Here is a 12617-nt window from a genome sequence, read left to right on the forward strand (position 1 = left end):
TTCAAGGGCATTTTGTTAGAGCACATGCCTCAGGGGATCTTGGCCACTGATTGCCTGTAAACGTGTAGGAGTGTGTGTGTATGTGTGTGTGTGTGTGTTGAAGAGCAAGTAGATACACACTACAACTAAAAGCTTGACCACAAGTGAAACACAAAAATGACAAAGTAGGTTAAAGGAGAAACGAGCATGTGTGTGTATGTATGAGCACACAGAACAATGCCTCTGTGTGTATGTGTGTGTGAGTGAGATGGATAGCTTTTGGCCAGGGTGCATTAACTCTCTGCCAGATTGGTTACGACTCAGCGGGAATGTCACTGGAGAGCCGGAACGGGATTTAATTGCAATCAGGGAGCAGCCTCCGTCCAGCCGAGGACAAAAAGCAAAAAGCTGCAACGCTCACAGCAAACATCCATCTCTGCGTGAACTCTGTACAGTTCTACAGCTCTGCTCAGACTGAGAGCTATTAATCTCTCAGGGAGTGTTTAACAGGTGTGTGGCAGTGGGGTGTGGACAAACCAGGTGGCCAGCTAAATAATTCCCCACTATTATTCACACAAGTCAATAAGGGCGCATGTTTGTATTTGTCGAATAGGTGTACCTCAAGATGAAACACTGTGGGCGTCTCTCCTGCTGCAGCATGTGGTACGCTCTCTCTGCTGAGGAGAAAATGTGAGGTGGCAGAGAAGAACAGAGGCGGCCTGTGGAGCTCAGGTACAACTGACTCACCTGAAAAAAAGAGAGGCATACCTTATGTAATACAGATACACGCTTCCTGAGCAACACAGAGGATAAAGTTACAGCAAAACAGTGAAACCATGCTGAGTATCGCTTCCTATGTGTGTGTGGTCAGTAGTTTAACACTTACACTAGCCATATAATTCAACCTTGACATCAGTTTACAACAACATCAAGTCCTAAGGCCCAAATGTCATTATTATTACAAGGGGAGAAACTGTGCGAGTTGTCAGAGATCTTGAACAACTCACACTCTAGAACTGTGCTGTAGAACGCTGTCAAGTCACTTAAAAGTAAGTAGTTTGGCAATGTTTATTTTGGGACTTGCAGACGGTTACTAAAACATTTTCTGTCTATTTAAAACAGACATACATCGACCATGTAAATATGTCTCACATAATTATAAAATAATATTAAGAATGATTTTGAACTGTAAGATATTAATGTGCCAATCCCTGCACAATATTTTTCTAGCAGGAATCAATAAGGGAGGTTGTAGCTTTTTTTAAAACATTAGAAGAGAGAACCATCTGTTGTCCATCATACTAAACTGTGAGCCGACACCCCGATGTGCCCAGTCCAGCAGACGTGTGCCCGTGTTGTATTTGTGATAATGGAACAGGGAAGGAGGACTGGTTGTGGACAACCAGGCAAGAGGGGGGTGACAGACGGTCAGCAGATCACACATGTTGTGACATATGTCCTCCTCTCACCGTCTCCTGCCTGCTCGTCCACACATCCTCTCAATCGGGTTTAGATTCCTGGAGGGTGTCCAGACAGAGGCAGGGATGGGGAAGCCAGAGGGGGTTTTGGCTTCATTCTGTCAAGGCGGGAGGAGATACCTCCTCCTCCTCCTCCTCCTTCATCCAACGCCTGCTGGGTATAAGCTTCTAACTGGCATTAATTCAGCTATCTCAAATGATTTATCTGCTATTTAAACTAAGGTGACACACACTGGTGCTGATTGATATCACAGCATTAAACTAATAAACATAAAGAATAAGAGCCTGTCAATCATGCATGGACAGGCTCCTCCTGGTGTTGGATATATTAGATATGATATAGTGCTGTTTTAAAATATTTCTTTCTAGTGGGGGTGTAGCGTAAAAGAGTCTGTGAATGAATAACAGTGCGGTGATATCCAACATGGATCCCTTTCTTCCCTGGCTGATGCATTCAGCCTTATGCTGTGTATCACTGACAGGAAGGCTGCATTATTTATCAACCACTAGGTCCATTTCATCTGTTCATGTCCTGCTTTTTATACAGCAAGGACATCATTAGGCTCGGATCATAACGTACACACACCTGCGATTTCAACATTAGGCAAGCGAAGCACAGTCTATATTGTAGGCTTATGTGAAATCATTTAAAGGCATGCTTACCAAAGTGGAATAAATAGGCAGCTCTTTATTTGGATTGACCAGCAAGAGGATGTGTCCAATGTAAGTCTGTAAAAGAGAAAAATAAAACATTTACATTAAGTCATCATCACCTATGTACATTCATTATTGTAAAATGTCTTCTTCTCGCAAGGTGGCACACTTCTCCTTTATCAGGCCATTTTTAAAATGAGCCGGGTGAAGCTGGGTTAAAATTACTCACCGACTGCCTAAAGCTAACATTGACCTGGAAACAGAAGTGTTGTCCCACTCCTGCTGTCTTTAACACCACTATCAACAGGGCTATAACAATATGATAATAATGGGAGAGAAAGGTCTTGCAGTGACCCCTAATGATAACCTCAGTAATGACCTTTCTCTAAAAACAAATCTTTCATCCCCCACAAACACCCTGAGGCAATTCAGATAAACATAACGAACTTCCAATTTCTGACCCTTTCCACTTAAACTGTTCCCCAGAAAGCGTCCTGGAGGCTGTTAGAGCACAAAGCTCTGTCTCCTGGGAAAGCATTGGCATTGCTAACATTCTGCTCTGCTAACACACTGCTCTGTCCTTAGGCCCTGGCTCAAGGTTAATGACTTGAACAAATTCCCACTGCTTCAAGATACAGAACAAAATTCATTCACACTACTTCTTTTCCCTTTACTGATAAACTTGTCTGGAGATGAGTTTAGCCAGTGCCATTTATATTATGACAAGCTTGTCAATAATCCAGGCTTCATCAGTGTTTCTGTTGTTTCCTTCCCCACTGCTAAATCGAGAGCTGACATCCTTTTCACTCTCCTCAGGGATTTAGTGGTGGTCTGGTCCTACTATCCTGGCAGAAGGCAGCGACCACTCATCAAAGCTGCATCTCTGAACCACCCTGCTGGGAACATATGGAGCATTCACGGTCTTTTGTCTCCCCCCCTTCTCTGTCCTTCACCATTTCTCTGTTCTGGTCACCTCTTTCTTAAAATTCACTCTGTTCTGCACATAAGGTCAAGCACATTAGCTTTCAAAACGGAAAGGCTAAAATGGAGAAGTATAAAAAAATCTTCAGATTTTGTTAAAAAGCACAGATACATCCGGTGCACCTCCATTAGACCATGCATAGACGGATACCACCATGGAAGCCACATTTTTTTAACTCAATGTCCTTTTGGCCACTTTTTGAAAATAGACAGCACCTCCAATCTCCAGCCCTCATTATTCTGAATTCTAATCGTTTCTTTTTTTCTCTTTTCTTTATCCACCTCTTGAACCACCCTTTTGTTGTTATCCCCTTATCTATCTCCTGCTGTGACTAACCCTACTGTCTGTTGCCCATCTGGGTTCCTGTAATAACAGACTATTACTGCCTCTTCTCAGAGAAGAGAGTACACCAATAGCTCCACATTGATCTGGTTCCAGTCTTTATAGAGCTCTGTCCCCATGGAGCCAGGGTTTTAGAGGAAATGAGGAAAAAGACCCAGGGTATAAAATGAACCAATTGTTGTAGATGTAGGCATTTTTACTGCTGAATATTGTTGCAGATTTTTCTTTCCAATCGATTTAAAAGGTATTGATTTTCCAATTGTCACCAGTGTACATATGTGTGAGTGTGTTAGCATTGAGGTATCACTCTCACACCATCCAGCTGGCTTGTACAGAAAAGGAGACTAGACTTCTTTGTGTTTCTTGCAACGAAGGCACAGGTCATCCAGTGAAATCCTGGTCTATGTCACATACATAGGAATGCACTTATAACAGGATTTTGGGCAAGTTAGTTTTGTTTTGGTCTTTGCTTTAGGCTTGTAAGAAAAGTACAAAATATTATATGCAAAATACATCCAAATAGCTTCATTATATAATCTACATCATAGTCTTCAGGAGAGAGAGAGAGATAATATTTGTGATGTACAATGTCATATATTGGAAGGCAACCTGAGCTCATGAGAAAAAAAGAACGTGAGATGTGATCCAAAAATCACACCCTGAAATTCCCAGACCATAAACTACAAACCAACACTTTGAGTACCCAGTACCCATGAGAAAAAAATGTTGTGTATTACTCAGTGTTCTGGTGCATGTTCTGAGTTCTACTGCATCTTTAATGTTAAGTGGGATTCACTTTCTAACTGGCAGAGGGGCAGTAGAGTCTTACATAGATTTGGTCGTTGCCAAAGCGTTTCTGCATCTCGTAGAGTAGGCTGCTGTCAGTCAGCTCGCTGAGTGATGCCAGGTCATCATTGGGTGCTGGAGGCATCAACTTGACCTGAGGAAAAGGCAGTTAATTATCGTCTCTTGAGTTATGGAGATTGCAGAATTTTGTTCCAAGCCAACTCTTCAAACACTATTAAAAAACAACTATATTCTCTTAAGCCTGGCTTCCATTTGTACTAGAGAAACTGCTTTGTGAAATAGAAGGATGTGCAAAAGTTTAAAATATGGTTTGTTTGAATCACTAATCTGGACATTTAGAATTCTCTGTGTGCTACTGTCTCATGTTTGCTTTGCAGGGTGGGGGTCGCATAAAGACAACGCACCTGCTCCAATTTACTGGGTCCAGAGCTGAAGGGGCCATCTAACCCATTATCTTGAGAGGGCTGTCGGCTCAGTGCTCCGCCTGCCTCTCTAAACATGGCACACTTCTCCAACAGACTGTCCCGCTTAGAGATAGAGAGACCTAAGGGGTTCCTGTATAATAGATGGAATGGAAAGGAGTAGATGGTGGGACAGTGTGCCGGTTTGGGGCAAAGTGAAGGTTAAAAGACAAACAAACACAGTTTACAATATGTAGAGGGCATGTAACACGACATTTAGTTCTTTTCAAAGTGGTAACGCACAAGTTCTTAACAAGAGTGTTGAGGTCGTGTGAACCGCCATCGTAGCATTGGTCGGTGGAAGGTAGAGGAACAGCGGGGTCCATCAGTCTCTGCAGCCAGCTATCCTCTGCACTCAGCAGCATATCTGCTATTGGCTCAGACACGGCAATGTCTAATGATATGAATAAAAAGCATTTGTTGTGATATATTCATCATTATCATAAAAACTAAATGAAAAGACAGTGATGAGAGTGTGTTAGTAGCAAAAGACCATAATACCCTACATGAAGGCAGGTACATCTATCTGTTCTTTCGCCAGGTTACCCATTAGTGGGACAATTCTTGTGGAATCTACTTCACTGATGCACAATGTGACCCCCACTGTGGATCAATGCAGCTATGCTTCACAGGAAGGAGGAGTTAAGATCTCCATGTCTGTAATGAGAGCTAACAGGACACAAGGGAGGGAATGGCTTCACCCTGTCTTTTTATTTCAGAGTGACAGACAGTTCCCTTGACACCAATCTCTCTGCTCCATCTTTCTTTCATTGTGTGGATGCTAAAGGGGGAGTGTGGAACGCCATGTGAAAAAGAAGGGGAGTGCCTCAGTCCCTAGGGGCTTGTCTCACATCTTTCCTATGTCTACATGATAGAGGTGCTATTGATTAAGATCTGGGTGGGTGTGATTAAACTGTGGGAGCAAATAGTTAGAGGCAGCTATGACATTTTAGGCCACAATGTAGAGGTTAGAAGGTAAAATGAAAGCCTCTGCATTCATTTCATCACCATCCCACAGAAACAAAAGTGCTTCTAATCTCTTTTAAATTAGAAATGTGTCATTTAATATGGCCTTCACCCTACCCAAATATTGACATAAATACATAACTAAACACTACGACCAGAGTGAGTATTTCACTGAGAATCTGTGGAGCTGTCCTGTAAACCTATGCTAACACGCTGAGTAACACGCTGTTTCCTCCGTCTTGTTCATTCTGTGTTGTGCTGGCACACTGCTGTCTTTCTAGCAGTGTTATCATTTTCAATTATTGTTCAATAAAATGGCAGGAAACCAAGCAATATCGGAACTGACATGGCTGATCTTTGAGCTAATGCCAGTTTCATTCCCCATCACATTGTGAGGTTGGCGTACAGGTCTAGCTTGAGTTGTTTCAAGTTATTTGTTTCTCTTTTTTTGATTTGTTTGACCTTCTTTTATGTATAAAGGCGAGCATCCAGTACAGATGCTAGACTTGTGCATATTATCCGTGTCAGTGATCATTATCATAGAGGTGAAGCAATCAGATCTCTGCACAGTAAATGAGATAATCAAATGTCATGTTCATGGTCTCCTGTCTGGTTCCTGACAGTTCTGTCAGCTGAATTGTAGATTACACTGAAGGCTAGTAGTCAGGCTAGTAGTCAGTCAGCGCCAAGCTGAAAGCACTGGAGCAGTAATCATAAATTAAATGTGCTGGGTTTCCCTGCTATCACTTTCTATGCTCCTTCAGTATATAAGCATGACATGATATGTTGTGTAGTAAGCGCTATACAACATACAGCTACAGACAGCAGTACCAATTACAGTATGTTTTTTTTAATACAAATAAATACACAAGACTTGAAGGGGATCAATAATTATGATGACACCCCCAGAGTGGGCCTCAATTTCTAACTGTAGATCTTTTTTAATGTAGACCTGCTCTGTTGTATTATCAACATCATCATTATTGAACACATCAAAGAATGATTAAGGAAGTATGTATGCCTCATAATATAATTTATACCAACCTCTGATACTACTATGTCCAGCTGACATATGTTAGGTGTTGATGTTTTCGTTTGGTAAAAAATCAACTAAAACTAAATCTGTTAAAGAATAAGACAACATTAATTTCACGTCTCCGCCTTTTTACCTCATATTTGTAAAAAAAAAAAATCCCTTTCCAGCAACACTATTGTCGTGCTTGTGCACATTTGTATATCTGTGTGCATTTGTAAGTCTGTTACCGGAGGGCTTGTCTTGGTTGCAGTTCAACAGAGTTGGGTTTGCACCGTGCCTTAGGAGCTGACAAACAATGCTTGTCTGTAAGAGATGAGAAAAAAACATTCAGGAAAATCTCTGTACAAGAAGAAAAAAATATAATAAATCTTTGCACTGCAGATTTTTTTGTTGCTTTTGAATATCCTCCGGTTCAATGTTGAGAGGTTGAAAGTTACTCCCACGTGTATAACTAACAGTGAAAAGAAGTCTAATAACGTAAATGTAGCACTTCACTGTGACATTGACCTACTGTAGAATTTAAACACAAAGCAGATGATGTATACAGGGTATGTCACATATGACAGGTTTATACAAGTGGGTACCTCTGACTGAGGAGGTCTTTAAATAATGAGTCTATTTTCCATCACGTCACAGTGAAAGACTCCGTAGTTGCCTACCTACATTTTTACACACAGTGACATGTGATGGTTGTCACCCCATCTTCTATTGTTCTGTCAGGGTTTTCCCTGTTAAACTAACACAGGTTTTCCTTCACAGTGGTCCTTTATCTTTTTGCACTTTTTGTTTCACCACCCCTCTTTGGTTCCGTAAAGCATTAGCTGTATCAAATCCCTAAGACACAGTGAATATAAACAATTTTTGCATGGATTAATTACTATGTGGACATTGAAAAAATGTACATTTTTACAACTTATTTGACTTAAAAAAGTTGAGTTCAAACTGCTCTGGAAGTATCAGAGATTCTTTACAATGTAGATATCATGGAAGTTCAGGGGGAAGTTACTCAGCACATTCAGTAGACTGGCTCTGATCCATGCCAACAGCTGTTCAGCTGTGAGTCTACAGCTTCTTTACTGACCACAAACCCTATCAGTGGTACTCACACTCTATAAATACTGACAACATGCCAGTAGCACCACAAGATCTGAACTCTTCAGTGGGTCAAAGTTTAGAGGAGGACCAGGAAAATGTCACCAGTAAATGGGGTTCAGTAGGGACAAAGCCACGTCACTGTTAATGTCTATTCAGCAAGATGAAGCAGTTTTGGGTAAGAGCCAGGTTAGGAAATTAATCTTGAGATTAAAGGCCATATAAGTCTTGCAGTTGTCACTTCGCCAAGCATTTATGTGTAACTTCATTATAAGACAGAATCCCAGCAGTGGTGTATTTTAATACCCTGTCATTTTTTTTATTTGAAAATCCAACACAAAACTATTTAAAATTTGTCTCTCAAGAGAACACAACTTGAAAATCCCTGACACAAACCAGTGAAGCCAGGACACAAGGTCTAACTTATCACGAGACCAATAGTGGGAAGCTTAATTAGCTACAGTAATAGGGTCATACATCTTCTTAAGGGGTCACTGTAGTACACACACCATGCTGCAGAAGAGGTCTTTGGATTTAATATTCCAGCTAGTGTTACGTTTGCAAGCAAGAGGCAGCTTGCTTCTGCCTCATATTTGAAAAACATCTTATTAATGGAACCAGTGGGATACTTAGCTACATGCACAGACACATCGTGGACCTACAATGTGCATTACTGACACATCACTGTCAGTCTAGCAAGAAGAGGAAGGTGACAGAGGGTAAATGTTAAGAAGGTTCAGTGAGTAGTTGGTATGCAGGAGGCAAAGCACTCGCACCAGTGAAGAGCTGATGGCTGAGGTGATTTAGCACTGCAAGGGAAACCTAATCGATTCTGCAATCCTCTACACCGCCACTCTTAAGTCAGATCCACTTACATATTACAGACACATACACACACATACTGTAATTGCATATGCAGAAAGCATTAAAACCAAGAGACACAAGGTTAATATTTTGTTTTAGTGACTTGATTTTTACATTTAGATCTGATGATTACTGAGAAAGAGTACTAGGTGTCTGAGGGGAAGGAAATAATTTATAACAAATTCTAGAAAGGGGAAAAAAAATAGCCTGAGGATAGATGAACTTGAAAGTGACTCCAAATACCAGATGAATGAATTCTCTTTGTCAGCAGGCAAGCATACAGCCAAAAATGTAATTAAATATCTAGATGGGTCAGCGAGATCTGAATGTGATCACTTCCCCTTTTTCATAGTGGGACCTCTCCCAAACCACCAGCTCCTATTGTTCCAACAGTATCTGTAAATCAATCTCCTCTCTTCTAAGAGAGACCATTAACTGCTAATCTAAAATGCTGTTACAAATGCATATACAGGTCTACTCTGAGCCAGCAGTTCATCAAAGTGTGCTGAAGGCAAGTTTCTCTGTGGAGCTAATCCATCAATAATTTCCTCATTTTTTCATTAATGGATGCAATCACACATGTTTAATACAGCTAGATCAGATGACATGGGGGTTGCACTTAATTCGTGTCACATTATTTAACACATTGCTGTGCAGCCAGTCTAGTTACCTGTCCATACTTAGCAGCCAGGTGAAGAGGAGTCCAAAAGTTGTTGTCAGCAGGATGAGGATCAGCCCTATTCACCAGCAACAAAGACACCACTTCTCTGTAGCCACTGGCACAGGCGATGTGGAGCTTCACGGTGGGAGAGAGAGAGAACCGAAGAGAAAGTTTTATTGGCAATGAGGAGGAGATTGCAGAAACAACACAAACTCTCCATCAAAGCAGAGTCGAAAGACATCAACACCAAACACCCCCTTACCAGAGTAACCCCATCATCATTCGGCTGGTTGAGGCTTCCCCCTGTGGCTACAAGCTGTCTAACATCAGACAACATGGTGCTGGGTCTCTGTGTCTTTATGGCATACATGGATGACACATCCACACCTAAAAACACCAACACTTGAATTAGACATTTGGAAAAAGACATTTTGTGAAAAGATTCACTTTCAAGGCAAGAATAAGATGAGAGTTTTGATATAAATCTCCTGGGACCACAGAATGGTTAGATTCTATTGCTCATACTGAACTTAACCCCCTGACCTGAACTATTCAAAGCTATTATAACTGAAGTTCCGGGCTAACACAGACAGACAGAGGTCTGCAAGGTCATCTAATGCAAGGTATAGCAATCAATGCACTGCTCTATAATCCTATACACACAGTGGAACTGTAATAGCATAGATTGATTATCAATCAATCCATATTTCACCCAAATAAGCTCTAGGGCAATAACTAACGGGACTTCACAAATAGACTGTTTGAATCAGTCAATAAGTTTGTCTTTGGAAACAAATGAGAGCCTCAGGGTTTTGAGACACATTAGTAGAAATGTTGCCATACCTGGAGAAATACCACAGTTACCAAACTGTTTAAACTTTCATATTAAATAACTGGAGTAGCTATGATAGTGAGAAGAAAATATATTTAAAGGAGATTTATATGTGGCAAATTAGATTTTCCTTCTGATGTAGACACATGGGCAGGCTGTCTTTTTCATACCAACACACAAACTTGAGGGGGATAGAGAGCATGTAGCCAAGTTGCTATAGCAACAGAGCCAGTGTGAATAAGAGTATGTTCCATGGTGGCAAAGCCCAGTGTGATGGGTGGAGAGGAGGGAGGGTATCAGGGGAGCTGCAGGTGGGCAAGAGGAAAGAGATCACCACAGGGATTGGTAGTCTCCAAAATTTATTGTCTGGGGAATTACAGAGTAAGAATGTGTGTGTATAGGGTGGGCTGAGCTTTGATGAGTTAGCTGTCTGTAGTCCAGAGCATGCATTTGTCATGTGATTCAGTACAGGCTCCTGTGTGGCCAATGGCAGATGGATGAGGGAAAACCCTCCATCACTGTCTGTATCTGTTTCTGTCTAGCTTTGTCAGCATGATTCCGGTTCCTCTTTCTCTGTGCATTGCCCTGCATTTCTGCAGCATTTATCCTTTCTTCTCCCTCTGTCACTCTGCAGTATGTCTCTGCCTCTACCACTATCCTCTCCCCATGCATTTGTCTCTTTTGTTCCCCGTTCCATTGTTGACCTTCTCCTTACTCTGGAGGAGACAAGTGCCCCAATCACACAGTTAGCCATCAGCAGGCTTGTTGGAGAACAGGCTTCACCTTCACACAAATACACACACATACACATGAGCACACTAGTGAGTACACACACACACAAAAACACCAAATGTGTAACTGCAAGTATAACATATCATCCATTCACATCTTCCAGTTTTTCCCTTCATAAAATATAATAAAAATCTTTCTAACATGGCAGTGAATACATGGAAATTAGCTTTTTGAAGTCACAATCAGTTTAGGTTAAAACAATAAACAATTAGGGGCTAGAGCTTTACCATTTTCCTCCAAGTATTTTCGGAGGATATAGCTGGTCTCTGTTCCCTCGAAGGCATAGTCGAGAGGAATGTTTCCATTGGTGTCCTGCAGCAATATGTTCACTCCAGCCTTACAGACCGAGGGCAGAAAAAACAGGGAGAGAAGACATAAACAAAGTGGGATTTGGCTTGGGCCATTCATCAGAGTTGAATCGATGATAAAGTGGGACTAATTATCTTGGCTTCCCAGAGGCGTATACCTGAATGGAACCATAGAGATGTTAACAGACAAAACTGTGAATTAAAGAACTCATTAAATAACTGCCTGGGGGGAAGGCACTGTTAAGAGTGAGGGCACTGCTCATTGTTACCTGGGACTGTTAAGGTTAGTGTGTATGTGACAAGATTAATGTGTGTTTGTTCAACAAGGCCTGTCTGTCATAGCACGAAGTGTCACAAGGGGATTTCTTGTTTAATGGCGTTACTGTGACGATAGCATGGTCACTGATCTCAATATAGTTATATTGCTTCTCTTAGGAGCAACTCTTCCACACTTATTATTTGGAGAAATGATGCATCACTTTAAACAAAAGGCTGTGTACTGTACCTTGTTACACTAACATAGGCCTTTCTGCTGTCCTTTTCATTTTTATAACCCCCCTTGTGGTTTACGTACTGAAAGTAACATAGAAGAGCCAATTGTCAGCAATCCAGCCATAAATTTTTTTTTCCTGTTGTTTGACTAAACCATAAAAGACAAGCCAGTTGAACGATCATAGCTGGCTGAGGGCTGATAACAGAAGTGGAGGACTTTAAGTGAGGGTCCTTGTTTAATATTTACAGCTAATAGAATTCTAATGACCCAGTTGCAGTGCGGCAATAAGATTTATGACCTAGTCCTTAGGCAGACACAGAAGAAAGGGGTGGGAAAAGCAAAAAAATGTGAAGAAGAGAGAGGGAGCCAGCTGACAGAACACCAAAAAAGCAGTTAACCTTAGTGCTCTGAAAAACAATCAGAAAAACTACAAGGATGTTCAATTGCCTGAAAACACCAATCAACCTTGAGCTGTTTAACTGATTTATAATTCAAACAGACTTTTTATATCCTATTCTATTCCTAGATATTCAGAAGAAACACTTTTCAATGAAACAATTACACTACACAATTTTTTTATTTCCAGTAATCAAAGAATAATTTCCAGCAAGGCTTACAGTTTCATTGTAAACCCTTCTGCGTTATCTAGTGGGAGCTGTTTACCATCTCTTATGAGGGTTAGTTAGGGGTTAACAAAGGGAATTAATTAACATTTATAACTATCAACTGCAGCTTCATGACTATTCATGAAAAAACAAAAACCTTATCACAATGTGAAGCGCTGCTTGAATAACATGAGATGAGATGATGAGTGAGTCACAAGGGGAGGATATCATGAGCGCAATATTGTGCCTGTGTGCCTATCAGTAC

The 12617-nt window shown here is 41.1% G+C and overlaps 1 protein-coding gene across 2 annotated transcripts in view; it reads right to left on the bottom strand.

Annotated features, from left to right (window-relative positions):
* Positions 1-12617, bottom strand: part of myo16 (myosin XVI) — a 77771-nt gene that overhangs the window by 33598 nt on the left and 31556 nt on the right. For both annotated transcript variants that reach the window (XM_028393506.1, XM_028393505.1), the window contains exons 5-13: positions 11174-11282; positions 9585-9709; positions 9332-9457; positions 6933-7008; positions 4947-5097; positions 4647-4797; positions 4265-4375; positions 2121-2186; positions 599-726 (exon numbers count right to left, since the gene is read on the bottom strand). In XM_028393506.1, the coding sequence (XP_028249307.1) occupies positions 599-726; positions 2121-2186; positions 4265-4375; positions 4647-4797; positions 4947-5097; positions 6933-7008; positions 9332-9457; positions 9585-9709; positions 11174-11282 (1043 nt within the window). The remainder of the gene's footprint in view (positions 1-598; positions 727-2120; positions 2187-4264; positions 4376-4646; positions 4798-4946; positions 5098-6932; positions 7009-9331; positions 9458-9584; positions 9710-11173; positions 11283-12617) is intronic.

The sequence above is a fragment of the Parambassis ranga genome, chromosome 21 (genome assembly GCF_900634625.1).
Source record: "Parambassis ranga chromosome 21, fParRan2.1, whole genome shotgun sequence".
NCBI lineage: Eukaryota > Metazoa > Chordata > Actinopteri > Ambassidae > Parambassis > Parambassis ranga.